The sequence below is a fragment of the Podarcis gaigeae genome (genome assembly GCF_964106915.1).
Source record: "Podarcis gaigeae genome assembly, chromosome: 2".
In the NCBI taxonomy this organism is placed as follows: Eukaryota; Metazoa; Chordata; class Lepidosauria; order Squamata; family Lacertidae; genus Podarcis; species Podarcis gaigeae.
In genome coordinates, this window is record NC_139679.1 from 122,068,626 (window position 1) to 122,086,570 (window position 17,945).

Here is a 17,945-nt window from a genome sequence, read left to right on the forward strand (position 1 = left end):
GTTGCATGAGGTTGTCCTTCAGTTGCTTCTGCTGAGGAAGTTTCCAACAAGCCACAGGGCCTTTTCGGTTGTGGCTCCCCACTTGCAGAATGCTACCAGTGAAGTCCACCTGGCACCATTTTAGTGCCTGGCAAGACTTTTCTGTATTTGATGGATTAGGATGATTTGTCTACTTATGATATTTTTTTTGTTGCCCTTTCACTGGGCTTCACGTTACCTTTTTATTGTAATGCTTTTCAGATCTTATGCTTTCAAATTCTGTAAGTCACTTGGATATATATATATTTTTAATGTGTCAGGTGATCAGTACATTGAGTGGATAATAAAAAACCCCACCCCATCAATTGTTCATTTCCACCCCCCCTTCCCAACACATCTTAGTTTTGGCCTTCCATATTTGCTCTTCAACAGGGGCACCACTGACACCCCAAGCTTGACTAAGATATTAATTCCAGAGTCAGGGAAGCAGCAAAAAGGAATTAGCAGGGCCCTCCCTATTGTTACGGTTCATAAGAAAGAAAGTCCAGTGCCCTCCTTGGCAAACGTACCAGGGAGTCAAACATGCTACAAGAACTGGTAACTAGTATTTCTTTATTTTCATACAGCCACACCTGCACACATCGGGCAGTGGAACCCATAGATCCACATACACAGCAAAAAGACATGAACTTGCCTTGTGAGTAGGGGCGGAGACAGCTGTATTTGTTCCTCTGGGCTTCTTTTCTCAACAACCTTCACCCACTCCTAGGCAAGTTTCTACAGTTTGTTGCAACGTATAGCTGCCCAAATTGGGTCAACCTCATGTATTAGAAGCTCAAAGGTAAACTGCAGTCACATCCATAGTGAAGATTTAAAGCACAGAACTTTGTCCCCAAAGAATCCTGGGAAGTTTAGTTTGTTATGGGTACCGGGAATTGTAGCTCTGGGAGGGGACGACGACAGTAGCCAAGTTTCTTGGGGGGAGAACATGGCTGTTGAAGTGGAATGAATACGCGTTAAATGTGTCTTTATTTCATTTACATTTAAAAAGAACCCCTCATACGAAAATAATAAAACCACAATAATACCATTTTTTAACAAGTTAAAAACAACAGTTCAAACCCTTCAAGAATAACTGAGATCATATATAGTGTATATCTGTGGCTCCCAATTGCTGGTCTGCATAGCCCACCCAAGATCCTGTTGCCCCCCCCCCCCAATCCAAGATCAGGTGCCTGGTCGGAAGATGTACACCCCCGTTTTGCATGGGGAAATGCTGGAGGGTATGGTGGCACCATTCACATAACGAAAACCACCACAAAAATACCAACATTTTAAAAAGTAGGAGGTCCATGGCTTGGCTTTTGAAAAACAGGGGGTCCACAGCACTTCTCTAATTGGGAACCACCAGCGTATATCATGTGCCAATATATGGTGTTGATGTGACCTTGGGCTCAGACCAAAACCTTCCCCCACCCCCAGAAGTGGTTCTAGAGTTTGCCCTCCCTGTTGCAAGCCCTATTGCCCCAATACCTTTTCAAGCTTGGGTTGAGATGTGGTTGTTCTACAACTCCCACCATTCCCAGCTATCTTGGTCAGAGATGTTGGGAGTTGTCATCAAAGGCTGAAGAGCACTGCTTACTGACACGAGAGGTTTCAGTAACTTATTTCCTTATTCTGTTTCCACAGTGAGGATCTTCTCCAGCAAACAAGATGAGCCCTCGATTTATAAATACATATATATATATATGATGGAAGGCAGCACTAAAATTTGCTACATGGCACTGGATTTTAAGTATTGGCCTCAACTGTTACCTTCTAAGTAAAATCTTCAGCTTTCCTATATACACAGTGGGAGCATATACCAATTTTAAGCATTTGGCCCCATCTCCAAAAATGCATACATACATGAGAGTCAAACTACGACCCACTACTATGTTTAAACTTGGAGATCTGTGAGACCGATGGGGTGATCGCTGTACCATTATCTTGGGCCGATTCCAAGATCTTGGGATGCATTCCCCAAAACTTCTGTCGTCCTCTTGGAGATGCAGGAACCAGAAATGTATATGGTTCTCCAAAGGGTGTATTTTGCAGAGGCCTGTTTCTCCCTGGAGGGCTCATCAATAACAGCTGCAGTCCCTAAAACTCACTGAAGATGCTTGCTCAGTAAGCTTTCGACAGCTGAAAGAATCTTCGCCAAGCCAAAACATAGCTGGAGGCTAGAACACACAACAGTTTCCTACATGAGGAGGAGCTTTGCTGGGTCTGGTGTTGTGGCAATTGTCCATTGGACCAGGTGCCCATCTGATCTCTCTCCACGCTCTGTATTTATCTGCAAACAGGTACACAAAAAATCCGAGCAAAACAATATGGTAGAAGTTCAAACACTGTTGGGTGGGAGTCAACTCAATGACAGTCTGCAGATTGACAAAGTTTTGTTTCTTTGCCCAGAACGGATTATCCTCGTGGTAGAAGGGCTCCATCCACCACAGGTGATTAAATTTATTCAACAGAGGCAACCTCGAGAGAGCCTGTCCACAAAATTATTATTTATTCAATTTCAATCCTGCTCTTCTTCTCTGTCTAAACTGCCCTTCGCTTACCACCCAGATGCATTCCATCCATCAATAAACTTTGATGCTACAACGAAATATTCCAACATTTTAGGGAATTTGCACGTGTAGATTCTTTGTCGCTTAGCAGGGCCTTTTTAGTTAGGGAAAAGCTCTAGTCTAATTCACTTATTACTACAGTTATTTATACACCATATCTCTCTGTATGCAAAGCAGCTTACAATTAACATCAAAATACATTTTTAAAAAGAAAACCCACAGCAAACAATATACAGTGGCACCTCGGGTTACAGGCGCTTCAGGTTACAGACTCCGCTAACCCAGAAATAGTACCTCGGGTTAAGAAATTTGCTTCAGGATGAGAACAATAATTGTGTGGCGGCGGCAGTAGGAGGCCCCATTAGCTAAAGTGGTGCTTCAGGTTAAGAACAGTTTCAGGTTAAGAACAGACCTCCGGAACGAATTAAGTTCTTAACCCGAGGTACCACTGGTCCTGAGGTCTTCTCCTCCCTTCCGTTCCCTCTCTCCTGGGACTCTTCTAGAGGGAAGAAGAAGCTAGAGGATGATGGCATATTTTTATATATATGTATATGATGTTGTTCAGATGTGAATCATCTGAAATGAAATTTGGGCACCCCTCTCGAGTCCTTTCTCAACTGCAAACATTTCTAGCATCCAAAGCATCCTTCTGTAGCGAATTCCTTACTTTCGGAAAGAACCATTTCCACCCGGTTTTCAAATGGCTTCTACACTTCAGTGGATTCTATGGTACAAGAAACCGGTGCTCTCAAGTGGAGATCTTTCCACACGTTTTGAACATTTGCGTCAAGGGTGGGACATGTTTTCCAGCCAGAGGGTCATATCCCCTCCAGGGCAGCCTTCCGGCAGGGGTGTCACAGGGCCTGAGGCAAAAGCAACCAGAGCAACAGACGGTTTCACTTCGTTGTGGGTTCTCTGATGATAAGTAAGGCTATTGCTGTGACTGAAGGTCCTTTCACACTCTGAGCATTTGTATGGTTTCTCCCCTGTGTGTATTCTTTCATGTCTAGTAAGGGTTGTCCACTGACTGAAACTCTTGCCACACTTGGAACATTCATATGGCTTCTCTCCCGTGTGGGTTCTTTGGTGACTCGTCACGTGAATCTTCTGGCTGAAGCTTTTCCCGCACTCCGGACATTTGTACGGCTTTTCTCCGGTGTGGATTCTGAGGTGTATAGCGAGGGTTTGGCTGCAACTGAAGCTTTTCCCGCACTCAGAGCATTTATAGGGTCTCTCGCCTGTGTGGGTTCTCTGATGGTGGGTAAGACCGGTGCTGTAGGTGAAGCTCTTTCCACACTCGGAGCATGTAAACGGTTTTTCGCCCGTGTGGGTCCTTTGATGGTTTATAACGTGTATCTTCTGGCTGAAGCTTTTCCCGCACTCGGGACATTTGTATGGTTTCTCCCCTGTGTGGATTCTGTGGTGCAAAGCAAGGGTTTGGCTACAGTTGAAGTTCTTCCCACACTCCGAGCATTTGTATGGTTTCTCACCCGTGTGGGTTCTTCGGTGATAAGTAAGGCCAGTGCTATGACTGAAGCTCTTCCCGCACTCTGAGCATGAAAACGGTTTTTCTCCCGTGTGGGTCCTCTGATGGTCTGTAACATGTGTCTTCCGCTTGAAGCTCTTTCCACACTCCAAACATCTATACGGCTTCTCGTCGGTTTGGAATGTTTGATGATAAAGAAGGTCATCGCTGTCGCAGAAACCCTTTTCAGGGGAGAAACATTTAAATGGTTTCCCCCCTGTGTGGATTCTCTGATGATCAGTAAGGCTGCTGCTCTGACTGAAGCTCTTCCCGCACACTGAGCATTTGTACGGCTGCTCTGCTATTTGCACTCTTTGAGATGCACTAAGACTCAGTATCTCGCTTGCAATCGTTGCATGTTGAGGGGAGGTGTTCCTTGTGTTTTTCGCTGTGTCGCATTCATCTTTTAGCTTTGGGATTTCACACACGTCCGCGTCTTCAGAAATGGAAGATTTCTCCCTCAGCTTCTGTCTTGTCTCGGGTTTCCTCCTCTGTTGTTCAGGCTCCTTCTCGCTCCAACTTCCATAACCTGAAATAACAAAGAAGGGGGCCTGATCAGGGTGGAACAGATTCTCAGATCAGAAAATACAAGAACCAAAATATTAAGTAAATACAAGAACCATATACAGTGGTACCTTGGTTCTCAAACTTAATCCGTTCCGGGAGTCCGTTCGACTCCCGAAACCATTCAAAAACCAAGGCGCGGCTTCCGATTGGCTGCAGGAGCTTCCTGCACTCAAACGGAAGCTGTGTCAGAAGTTTGGCTTCCGAAAACCGTTGGCAACCAGAACACTTACTTCTGGGTTTGGGGTGTTCGGTAGCCGATTTGTTTGGGAGCTAAGCTGTTCAAGTACCAAGGTATGAGTGTATTAAGCTTTCTGCTGTCCATCAGGCAATGGTTCCCCCCCCCCACTGCCTTGCCCCCACCCTCAAGCCCTAGGCCATGACTTTGAGCACAGCAGAAGCACCTGACAAGAGAAGAAGAAGAAGAAGAGTTTGGATTTGATATCCCGCCTTTCACTCCCCTTCAGGAGTCTCAAAAGAGCTAACATTCTCCTTTCCCTTTCTCCCCCACAACAAACACTCTGTGAGGTGAGTGGGGCTGAGAGACTTCAAAGAAGTGTGACTGGCCCAAGGTCACCCAGCAGCTGCATGTGGAGGAGCGGAGACGCGAACCCGGTTCCCCAGATTACGAGACTACCACTCTTAACCACTACACCACACTGGCGTAGTGTGGAGAGGAGTTCAGGGATATTAAAAAAATAATTTTATAAGTTGTGTGTCTTTGTTTCTCAATTTTATCTTTTTACATGGTGTTGTATATTTTGAGGTATTTTATGCACTGACTTGCCATTATTTTCATTGATTATAGTTTATTGTGATTGTTATTACAGGTAGGTAGCCGTGTTGGTCTGCCGTAGTCAAAACAAAATGAAAAAAAATTAGTTCCAGTAGCAGCTACTGGAAGGAATTTTTATTTTATTGTAACTGATAAGTGTAAACTGTTTAATTATTATTTCCTGATACAGTGGTACCTCGGGTTACATACGCTTCAGGTTACAGACGCTTCAGGTTACGGACTCCGCTAACCCAGAAATAGTACCTCGGGTTAAGAACGTTGCTTCAGGATGAGAACAGAAATCGTGCTCTGGCGGCGCGGCAGCAGCAGGAGGCCCCATTAGCTAAAGTGGTGCTTCAGGTTAAGAACAGTTTCAGGTTAAGAACGGACCTCCGGAACGAATTAAGTACTTAACCCGAGGTACCACTGTATTTAACTTCACTGTTTACTGTGACATTCTAATGGATGATTGAATATTGCTTTATTCAATATAAGTTGTTCATTTCAAGGTTATTGAAATGATTTTTTTTGTATCGGATCAGATTGTTATTACATGTGCGATCTTCGATGTCTGTTTGGTTGTTTGCTTGTAAGCCACTTTGGATATAGTAATATAGAAAAGCAGTGCACAAATTAAAAGTGAAATGAAATCAACTATTAAGTAGCTCCTGTTGACTAGCATTACAGTCATACCTCGGGTTACAGACGCTTCAAGTTGTGTTTTTTTGGGTTACGGACCTGCCGAAACCCAGAAATACCTGAACGGCTTACTTCTGGGTTTCGGTGGTTGTGCATGCACAGAAGAGCTAAATCGCGCTTTGCGCAGAAGTGCTGAATCGCAACTTGCGCGTGCACAGATGCGTAGCTGCGGGTTGCGAACGTGCATCCCACACGGATCCTGTTCGCAACCTGAGCGTCCACTGTATAGAAAAGCAGTGCACAAATTAAAAGTGAAATGAAATGAACTATTAAGTGGGTCCTGTTGACTAGCAATGACTGGAAATTGATGTGATGAAGTGCATAGAGAAGGCATGAGGAACACTGCTGGGTATTCTCACACCTACTTTGAGATAGTCATAGAATCATGGAGTTGGAAGGGAACCTTAGGATCATCCAGTCCAACCCCCCTGCAACCTGCAACGCCAGAACATGCAGCTGCCCTATATGGGAATCAAACCTGCAACCTTGCTGTTATCAGCACCACACTCTGACCAACTGAGCTATCCAGGCTTGATGCTGGGGATCTAAACAAGGACCCTGAGAGCAGATACTTTCCCACTGAGCTGGAAAAGCTACCTTATTTATGCACACCTGGTCAGACGATACAATACGATCCAATAATCTTTATTGTCATTGTCCCATACAGAACAACGAAATTGAAAAAATCTACACCAGACATTCAAAAACCAACAAGCCTGCTATCCCAGCCTGTTTAGCCCCCTAAAAACTCTGATACCCCATAATTAAATACGATATACTCCCATAAGTAAAGGGTAAAGGGACCCCTGACCATTAGGTCCAGTCATGACTGACTCTGGGATTGCGGCGCTCATCTCGCTTTATTGGCCGAGGGAGCTGGCGTACAGCTTCCGGGTCATGTGGCCAGCATGACTAAGCCGCTTCTGGCAAACCAGAGCAGCACACGGAAACGCCGTTTGCCTTCCCACAGGAGTGGTACCTATTTATCTCCTTGCATTTAGAACTGCTAGGTTGGCAGGAGCAGGGACCGAGCAACGGGAGCTCACCCCGTCGCGGGAATTCGAACCGCCGACCTTCTGATTGGCAAGTCCTAGGCTCTGTGGTTTAGACCACAGCGCCACCTGCGTCCCTCTGAGAGCAGATACTTTCCCACTAATAATAATAATAAAAATAAATTTTATTTATACTCTGCCCTCCCCAGGGCGGCTAACACCAAATATAAAAACAATTCATTGAAATACAACTTAAAAAACAAGATTAAAATACAGCATTAAAACATTAAAATGCAAGGAGGATGCTAGAATGTAAACAATTGGGCACCATTGAGATAGAGGAAGTGATATATGAAGATAAGTTAAATTTAAGAAAAGACAAATTTTTGGAAAATTTTTAAGTTATATTTAATTCTTTAAGATTTGAATAAAGGATATTAAAAATTAGAGATATAATAATGGAAAATTAGATAATAAGAATCGAAATAAGGGGATAAATTTGCTGGAAAAATTTTCTTGGCTAGGAACGCAGGAGCGGGAGATGTGAGGGAGTCCAAAGAAGTTAAGAAGATTATGTTAAAAGATATGCTATTTGGAACTGTAACTAAATTAAAAAATTGCTAATAAATATATTATATATATAAATTAAAAAAAACATTAAAATGCAGCCTCATTTCAGTGGAAACTCAATCAAAAACTTTTTTGGGGATAAAAACGTAAAGTCTTCACCAAGGCCAACTATCCAGACTGGTCCTACATAGGCCAGAAAAAAGCCAGGGAAGTCCCCAAATAGGAGTTCCAACACAGAAGGAGAAAGGAAAAAAGAAAGAGGGGGGAGGGAATCAAACTGAATCTAAGCCAAAGGCCAGGCAGAACAACTCTGTCTTACAGGCCCTGCAAAAAGAAATCAGATCTTGCAGGGCCCTGGTCTCATGAGACAGATACTTTTCCACTGAGCTAGGAAAGCTACCTCATTTATGCACACCTGGTCAGACCATTGGTCAGTCCAGCTCAGTGCTCTCTAAACTGACTGGCAATGGCTACTGTTGAGCTATGAGCTTTCCTGGACAGATGGGCATGAATACAGATGAAGAGCTGCAGCAAGTTTAGCCTGGAGAAGAGGAGGTTAAGGGGTGATATGATAGCCATGTTCAAATATATAAAAGGATGTCACACAGAGGAGGGAGAAAGGTTGTTTTCTGCTGCTCCAGAGAAGCGGACACGGAGCAATGGTTCCAAACTACAAGAAAGAAGATTCCACCTAAACATGAGGAAGAACTTCCTGACAGTAAGAGCTGTTTGACAGTGGAATTTGCTGCCCAGGAGTGTGGTGGAGTCTCCTTCTTTGGAGGTCTTTAAGCAGAGGCTTGACAACCATATGCCAGGAGTGCTCTGATGGTGTTTCCTGCTTGGCAGGGGGTTGGACTCGATGGCCCTTGTGGTCTCCTCCAACTCTATGATTCTATGATTCTAAGTCCCGCGTCCTGGACCTATCAGGCAAGGCCAAAGAGGGAACCTCACCCAGCGATGCCAGGTTCCAGTAGTTCTCCTCCATGACTTCTCTGTGCAGAGCCCTCTGGCTCGGATCCAACAGAGCCCACTCCTCCTCCGTGAAATGCACAGCCACCGCCTCAAAGGGCACTGGGTCCTGGAATAATAATAATAATAATAACAATAATAATAATATTTTTTTTATTTATACCCCGCCCTTCCTGGTTCAGAAAACCAAGCTCAGGGCGGCTAACAATAAATTTAAAACACTTAATTGATGCAACAAAAAAACAGAATAAAATACAGTATAAAACGTGGATAACAATAAATTCAGAATTCAAAAATCAGTTTAGGGGGGAAATCCATCTAATAAACATTAGATGATCACCAGGGCTAGCTGGCTAAATTAGTGCTATTTGGGCCAGCATGGAGACCAGGGGAGAATTGGCTGTGGGATCCCAGAGCAGGTAATCTTCACAAAAAGGGGAGAGGGATTGAAGGAAGGGGAATAAAAGATCAGGCTAAATTCAGATTGAAAGCCAGGCAGAATAACTCTGTTTTACAGGCCCTGAGGAAGGAAGTTAAGTCCTTCAGGGCCCTGGTCTCATGGGACAGAGCATCCCACCAGGTCGGAGCCATCACTGAGAAGGCCCTGGCCCTGGTGGAGGATAGTTTGACTTAGGGCCCGGGACCTCTAAACTATGATTATTCATGGACCTTAAAAACAGTTACTATGCACAGCTAAGGCAGCAATCCGAAAAAAAGAGAAGAAAAAAGACTGCAGAGACTGGAGGCTCTGCTGCAAACCCCAGAGCTTTCCTTGTGGTGTTCAGAGCCTTCAACACAAGTGATGGGGGAAGGCAGGTTCTTTCAGGACCACGGAGAGCTGCAGAGGAGTCACCTGGGTTGTGCCTGTCTCAGTTCTCCGGTGATTCTATCTCCTACCTGATCAAGTGACTGTGAAGTAACTGTTTCCACTCCATCACAATAAGAAGGCCTAATTGACATATCCATGGTGGTTCTGCCACCTGTGAGGGAGACAAAAGAAGCAAGGAGGCAAGGTGAATAAAAAGCAATGATTTTTTAAAAAATAAATTTTAAAAATCAGAATTTTAATTTTTTTTAATTCGTTCTTATTGATTTAAAATATCATCTTACATATACATTACAAATAGTTACAGCAAAATTAAAATATAAAAGAGAAAAGATAAAGAAAAAAAATAACAAAGCAAAGAAGAGTTAACAATAAGAGATGAACATTGGCTATAACATCCTGTAAATCGGATTTTTTAAAAATAAAATGCTTTTGGAGGAAAAATCCTTCCAAAGAGTTTTCTATTTAAGTTACGTTATAGCACAAAAGCTATTCATCAGGAAATAAGGATTTGTTTTTAATGATGTAGCATATGCAATGTTTAATTTTTCTGGTAAACGAATTACATTAATCCACTCACAATTCCAGAGGGACTAAAGAGCGACCAGGTGGAAATAATATTCTGCATTCATTCTTACCCAATAAGGTTTCAGCCACTGGAGGTGCGCCGTTAAATGGTAACAGCCCAAGTCTGGTGCCCATTGCAGCTCCCTGTCCCTCCGTGGATCCTCCTGCTAACAGCTGCTGCATCCGAAACAACAACAACAACAACAACAACAACAACAACAACATATTGTTTATACCCCACCCACAACAACAACAACAACAACAACAACAACAACAATAATAATATATTGTTTATACCCCACCCATCTGTCTGGGTTTCCCCAGCCACTCTGGGCGGCTTCCAACAAAATATTAAAATACAATAGTCCGTCAAACATCAAAAGCTTCATTAAACAGCTGCCTTCAGGTGAAACAACAAGGAAGTAGAGGACAACGGAGAAGGGGAAAGGGGTGGATTCCTAAAAATACAAGAGGCTGCTGGATCAGTCCAGCCTCCTGGTCTCACAATGCACAGATGACCCAAGAGCAACAGCACTCTCTCCCTACTTGGGACTGGTCTTCCGAGATGTCCTTCCAGAGAAGGCTGAATGAATTATCTGGTCAGAGATGCTTTATGTCCCCAGACCTAAATTCCCTTGTGTGGGGCCTTCTGAGGTAGAAATTCTGCTGGACCCACTATCAGTAAGGTGAGTCTCACATACGCAAGGGTACAGCTTGACCGCAAAGCTTGCAGGAACTAGTTTAAGAGGAACCTAACAATGTTATGGGACGCGGGTGGTGCTGGTGGGCTAAACCACTGAGCCTAGGGCTTGCCAATCAGAAGGTCGGCGGTTTGAATCCCCGTGACGGGGTGAGCTCCCGTTGCTCGGTCCCAGCTCCTGCCAACCTAGCAGTTCGAAAGCATGCCAAAGTGCAAGTAGATAAATAGGTACCGCTCCGGCGGGAAGGTAAACGGTGTTTCCGTGCGCTGCTCTAGTTCGCCAGAAGCGGCTTAGTCATGCTGGCCACATGACCCAGAAGCTGTACGCTGGCTCCATTGGCCTGTAAAGCGAGATGACCGCCGCAACCCCAGAGTCGGCCATGACTGGACCTAATGGTCAGGGGTCCCTTTACCTTTAACAATGTTAAGAGTGAAAGCCAATTCCAGATAAGGTGCAAGGAGGCCTCTGCACATATAGGAGGGGAGCCCCAACTCATGGATTGAGCAAGAGTTTCCAAGGACTGTGGTTGGATGGGCGGCAGAAGTTCGTTGGGGAGAATGAACAGCTAAGGCAACATGCATTTCCTACACAGGAGTGAAGGCAAATGACTATTCTCCCACAGACTCTTGTCTGGTAAGGCATTGTTTGAATAAACAATGTTTGAATAATTGGGAATCTGGTTTGAGCCTGCATACTGAACCCCCAAAGGGAATTTTCTCCAATACCTCCCTCCCTCTATGCGAGTGAAATCCTTGCATTTCCACCCCCATCGTCCAGCCCTGTCACTGAGGTCCAGATCCGAGGGTCTTCTGGTGGTTCCCTGACTGCGAAAAGTTGAAATTACAGGGAACCAGGCAGAGGACCTTCTCGGTGGTGGTGCTTGCCCTGTGGAACGCCCTCCCGTCAGATGTCAAGGAGATAAACAACTATATGACTTTTAGAAGACATCTGAAGGCAGCCCTGTTTTTTATGTTTGGTGTTTTATTGTGTAATTAATAATAATAATAATAATAAAAATAATAATAATTTATTATTTATACCCCTCCCATCTGGCTGGGCTTCCCCAGCCACTAAGGACGGCTTCCAACAAAATATTAAAATACCGTAATACATCAAACATTAAAAGCTTTCCTAAACAGGGCTGCCTTCAGATGCCTTCTAAAAGTCTGGCGGTTGTTGTTCTCTTTGACATCTGGTGGGAGGGCGTTCCACAGGGCAGGTGCCACTACCGAGAAGGCCCTCTGCCTGGTTCCCAGGCCCTTGGCGCTGGACCTCAGTGTCCGGGCTGAACGATGGGGGTGGAGACGCTCCCTCAGGTATACTGGACTGAGGTGGTTTAGGGCTTTAAAGGTCAGCACTTTGAATTGTGCTCGGAAATGTACTGGGAGCCAATATAGGTTTTTCAAGACCGGTGTTATATGGTCTTGGCGGCCACTCCCAGTCACCAGTCTACCTGCCGCATTCTGGATTAATTGCAGTTTCCGAGTCACCTTCAAAGGTAGCCCCATATAGAGCGCATTGCAGTAGTCCAAGCGGGAGATAACTAGAGCATGCACCACTCTGGCGAGACAGTCCGCGGGCAGATAGGGTCTCAGCCTGCGTACCAGGTGGAGTTGGTAGACAGCTGCCCTGGATACAGAATTGACCTGCGCCTCCATGGACAGCTGTGAGTCCAAAATGACTCCCAGGCTGCGCACCTGGTCCTTCAGGGGCACAGTTACCCCATTCAGGACCAGGGTGTCTTCCATACCTGCCTGCCTCCTGTCCCCCCAAACAGTACTTCTGTCTTGTCAGGATTCAACCTCACCTGTTAGCCATCATCCATCCTCCAACCGACATATATTTTGCCAGAAGCCGCCCAGAGTGACTGTGGCAACCCAGTCGGATGGGCAGCACCTAAATAATAAAATTGCTACTGCGACTCACCCGTTGCTCTGCCTCCTGGCTCATCAGGAAACCTTCCGCCAGGGCCACCGCCTGGGAACTGGTCTCCGCTCCACACTCCCTCACCCAGCTCTCCATCTCCGGGGGGAGGACAGCCAGGAACTGCTCCAGGACCACCAGGTCCAGCATCTGAGCCTTGCTGTGCTTTTCTGGCTTCAGCCACTGATGGCAAAGATGGTGGAGTCGGCTGCAAACCTCCCGGGGTCCCTTGGCTTCCTTGTAGCAGAACTGGTGAAAGCGCCATTGCTGTTCGTCTGAGCTGCTGTCGGCCTTGCTCGGGAGCTTGCACACTGTTTTTTCCCAGAAGGCCCCACTTCCCCCAGCCTGGCGGTCTCTTTGGGCCTTGGTCCTAGCTGAATCATCCTCTTCCATCTCCAATTTGTACTCAAAGGAAGGATCTCTCTGCTCCGAGTTGGTCTAAGGCCACTTTTGTCCGCAGGTGCTCTTGAATTGAGTGGCAGCCGCCCTGCTTAGCCCCGCAAAGGCTAATACGTCTTCCTTGTTTCAAGAAGAGGCTTTCGGAGCAAAAAACTGGGCGTTCCCTGCAATCTGCCAGAGCTTCTCCTGTGGGGAAAAGTGAAATGAGATGAGACCATAAGAATCAGAGACAGCCTAGAAAAGATGGCCGTTCTGAGTTGGTTTCAACCAAGTCCCACTCAAAGGCAGACACATTGAAGTCAATAAACAAAAGTTTGTCATGTCCACTGACTTCAACAGGCCTACTATGAAAGCTTGTCATTTTAAAACAGCTTCTGACATGGTTGGTAGCTGCAGCTAGGATTTGAATAGCCGAAGAGTGGAAAACCCTGGAAAATCTACTTTTGTCTTTGTAGATATCTCTGGACTTCAGGTACCGTAGAAAAAGCTATACAGTGGTACCTTGGGTTACATACGCTTCAGGTTACAGACTCCGCTAACCCAGAAATAGTACCTCAGGTTAAGAACTTTGCTTCAGGGTGAGATCAGAAATTGTGCTCCAGCAGCAGCAGGAGGTCCCATTAGCTAAAGTGGTGCTTCAGGTTAAGAACAGTTTCAGGTTAAGAACGGACCTCCGGAAAAAATTAAGTACTTAACCCGAGATACCACTGTACTTCTGGATAACCTTTTCTGAACCTCTTCAATACCCCCCCTTTTTTGCAGTGAGGAACATACACAGTATTCCAAATATGGCCACGCCATAGATTTGTATAATGGGCATTATGATATTCACAGTTTTATTTTCAATTTCTTTCCTAATGATCCCCAGCACCAAATTCACCATTTTCATAGCTGCTGCACACTTCCATGAGACCCCCTTAAAATGTCTGTTTACTTCGGTCAAGGATAGATCATTACTGCTGCGTAAAATCCAGATATTTATATAAACTTCAAAGCCTGTACGCTGTAGCTTGGAACCTATCTAAAGACCTAATGCAATGGGGGAAATCTCAGAGTAGTGAAGCGTAATTAAACAACTATGTTAAAGAGGGAGCAAAAATGAATATAAAAAAGAACTCGGTAAGTACTGATGTAAAAACAAACAAAAAGGAACTAGGAATATCTGGGGATATGCAAAAAGATGTTACAGAAGTGTACTAAGAATACAGTACAGTATACAGCCCTGTGGCTGTGTGACAGTAGTTTATCCCTCACAGCACTACAATTCACAGCACACTTAATGAACTATAGTTCCCAGTGTAGATGCCGATGAAGGTTGCACAGGCTGACGAATCCTCTGCAAAGTGCTAGAGGCATCAGGTCACACACCTGGGGTTCTGGGGCAAAGAAGAAATGGCCTCTCCCAATATTGGAAAGACATAAACCCCAGCTGATCCCCAACCCAAGCCTTAAGCCTGGTGGGCTCAATTTGTTACAGCGTGGTGGTGAAAATGCCCAGGCTGCAGGTTCGATCCCTGTAAGATAGCTACAACTAATCCAGAATGCGGCAGTTAGACTGGTGACTGGGAATGGTCGCTGAGACCATATCACACTGGTCCTGAAAGACCTACACTGGCTCCCAGTACGTTTCCGAGCACAATTCAAAGTGTTGGTGCTGACCTTTAAAGTAAGGTTACCAGACGTCCCTGGATTTTCAAATCAGTCCCCGTACAAAATCCACTGATGTTGAAAAGTGTCCGCAGATTCATTGAAAAAAATCTGGTAACCTTACTTTAAAGCCCTAAATGGACTCAGTCCCCACCCCCATCATTCAGCCTGGACACTGAGGTCCAGATCCGAGGGCCTTCTGGCGTTTCCCTCTCTGCGACAACTGAGGTTACAGAGAACCAGGCAGAGGGCCTTCTTGGTGGTGGTGCCCGCCCTCTCATCAGATGTCAAGGAAATAAACAACTATCTGACTTTTAGAAGATATCTGAAGGCAGCCCTCTTTAGGGTGTTGAACTAGATGATCCTCAGGGTCCCTTCAAACTCTGATTCTATGGCGCAGGTTCCTCCTTGGCAGAAATAAAATATAAAAACGGCAAACCTAGGAACACCGGATGTGACCTTCTGCCAAGTCAGACCATTGACCCATCAAGCTCAATATGACTTACTCTGACTTGCAGTGGTTCTGCAGAGTTTCAGACAGGTAGGGGGCCTTTCCAGACCTACCAAAATTAAAAGACGCCTGCTTCTTGGGAGAAAAGCAATGACAAACCTAGGCAGCATCTTAAAAAGCAGAGACACCACCTTGCCAACAAAGGTCTGTATAGTTAAAGCCATGGTTTTCCCGGTAGTGATGTATGGAAGTGAGAGCTGGACCATAAAGAAGGCTGATTGCCGAAGAATGGATGCTTTTGAATTATGGTGCTGGAGGAGACTCTTGAGAGTCCCATGGACTGCAAGAAGATCAACCCTATCCATTCTTAAGGAAATCAGCCCTGAGTGCTCACTGGAAGGACAGATCCTGAAGCTGAGGCTCCAAGACTTTGGCCACCTCATGAGAAGAGAAGACTCCCTGGAAAAGACCCTGATGTTGGGAAAGATGGAGGGCACAAGAAGAAGGGGGCGACAGAGGATGAGATGGTTGGATAGTGTTCTCGAAGCTACAAACATGAGCCTGACCAAACTGTGGGAGGCAGTGGAAGACAGGAGTGCCTGGCGTGCTCTGGTCCAGGGGGTCACGAAGAGTCGGACACGACTAAACAACAACTGGAGAAGTCAGGGATTGAACCAGGGAACTTGTGCATGCAAAACAAGATGCTCTGGCTTCTCAGATTACACAGGGACATATTCCTTTTTCAAAGCAAACCACTGGCCTATTTAGCTTAAGATTCAAGCTGGGCAAATTTTTTCTGCACCCAACAGTACTAGCCTTAATGACTATGCTCTGCCTGCACAGCTGGAAGCAGAAATGCTTCTGAGTTGCTGGAAACTGCAGGAGTCGGGCTGCTCTCTGGTGCTTGCATCCTGCTTGCGGGTTTCCCATCATAATGGTCAGCCGCTGTGAGAACAGGATGCGGGACTTAGGTGGGCCATTGGCCCCATCCGGCAGCCTCGTCTTACGTGGCTGGGAGGCAGGCAGTGCAACCCAGCAGGATAGCCGTGGGGAAGGAATCGGGGGTCTTTAGCAACCAAAGGAGCCCCTCCCTGGCATTTCTCGACGTACCTAAAAGCAAAATTCGCTCTCTTTCTCCCCGGATTCTGGTGCACCGCTGTCTCCCCCATGCACCCCCCCCGAATCCCCAGAGCTTCTAATTTTTGCAAAAAAGTGAGACGCCTCCCCCTGCAGCCCCCGGCCTGGCTTGCAATTGCAAAGGGTCGTGCAATGCAAAGAATGCAACCCCGGGGGTAGTATTCTCGCCCCCGCACCCCCCCATTCCCTATTCCATTTTTGCAAACCCAATTCTCTCCAGCTCCTCACCTGGGCGGGGGCGGGGGACTTACGAGAAGGCCGTTTTCCCACGTGCATTCGTTACGGGGGTCGTAGAGCTAGGAAAGGGCAGCGAGGTACCGAGTTCACTTCCGGTTCTCATTCAAACGCCCGACCTCCACGGCCACCCCTCCAAGTGTGGGTGAATTGGGGGGGGGGAGGGAGATCTGCTGTATTTGCAGCCGTAGCTCTATGGCCGCGTTCGAAAGGGAACCTGAAGTGTCGCTGCAGGTGGTTTGCATTTTGCAGCAATGCAAATAAGGAGCGCAGCTTAATTGAAGGCAATTTTTGCAAGAAAAAGGGGGGGGGCACTCGGTGGTCCTCCAGTGGACTGGACTTGAGCTCAGTTTCCTAGAGAGGAAGGATATTCAAAAAGCTGTGGGGGGGGGCTGAGGGGGAAATCACAGAATAGATAATAGAATTGTAATATTTGGGGGTTGGTTCTGAGGATCAGCTAGGATCAACGCGGCTGTCCCATACAGGGATCGAACCTGCAACCTTGGCATTATCAGTACCATAGTGCTCGGTCTCGTGGGATCGCCTGGCCAAAAAGGATGGGCGGTTGAGGCTGGTGCAATATTGAGGAGGAGCAATATTGCAAGGAGGAGATAGGGATTTGCTTTTGGGGCATAGCTGTCAACTTTTTCCTTTTTTTTTAAGGGAATTTCCCTTATTCCGAATAGGATTCCTTGCAAGAAAAGGGAAAAGCTGACAGCTATGTTTTAGGGTAAAAAAAAGAGTAAAGAGGCACACACACACACACACACACACCCCTCAGTTCCATGTCAGATATTTTGCAAATTGCACACACACACTCTCTCCCCAATAACCAGATGCAAGGTTTCCATAGACCCATGAGTGGAGTTCAAATGATCTGAGCTCGGGTTTCTTAAGAGAGAGGGATAACATTTTTTAATAAAAAAGGTGGGAAGGGGGATACTGTTTTAAACAAAATCTCCCCTTTTTCCCTAATGGGGTGTCCAAGAGCCTGTATAGAGTCCTTATGTGGGTTCCCTGTTGGTAGGAGAAAATAACAGAGGCCAACCAGAGAATATTGAGAAGCAAAGCAGCTAGCAAGCCTGATCTTTATTGAACTGTTGCAACAGTGTTCCCCTCACATGCAGGAGAAGGAGGAGGAACCCAGAACAAAGGTGTGCCTGCCCTTATATAGACATTTTAAATTCTCCGTCCTGGAGCTCCAGACCAGCCCTCCATACATCATACATACATCACAGAAGGGGTGTAACCCAAGACCACCCCCCACAAACATCATACCTACATCACAGAAAAGGCGGTCTACAACAGAAATTTGAATGTTGTTGTTTTGTAGCACCCTGCTTGTGGTTAACGCTTAGCTGGAATGAAATAT

The 17,945-nt window shown here is 45.9% G+C and overlaps 1 protein-coding gene across 2 annotated transcripts; it reads right to left on the reverse strand.

Moving 5' to 3' along the window:
• Positions 1-574: 574 nt before the first annotated feature.
• On the reverse strand, positions 575-16,800 carry LOC310837440 (uncharacterized protein). 2 transcript variants are annotated; one of them, XM_083724041.1, is made up of 6 exons: positions 16,568-16,800; positions 12,709-13,290; positions 10,153-10,258; positions 9,586-9,668; positions 8,671-8,797; positions 575-4,648 (listed from the first exon to the last, which is right to left on the reverse strand). In XM_083724041.1, the coding sequence occupies exons 2-6, from the start codon at positions 13,096-13,098 to the stop codon at positions 3,381-3,383; spliced, it is 1,974 nt and encodes a 657-aa protein (XP_083580167.1). In that variant the 5' UTR covers positions 13,099-13,290; positions 16,568-16,800; the 3' UTR covers positions 575-3,380. The 2 variants fall into 2 exon arrangements, with proteins under 2 accessions (XP_083580167.1, XP_083580168.1); XM_083724042.1 differs by having other exon boundaries at positions 3,049-4,648; positions 16,591-16,800.
• Positions 16,801-17,945: the final 1,145 nt, after the last annotated feature.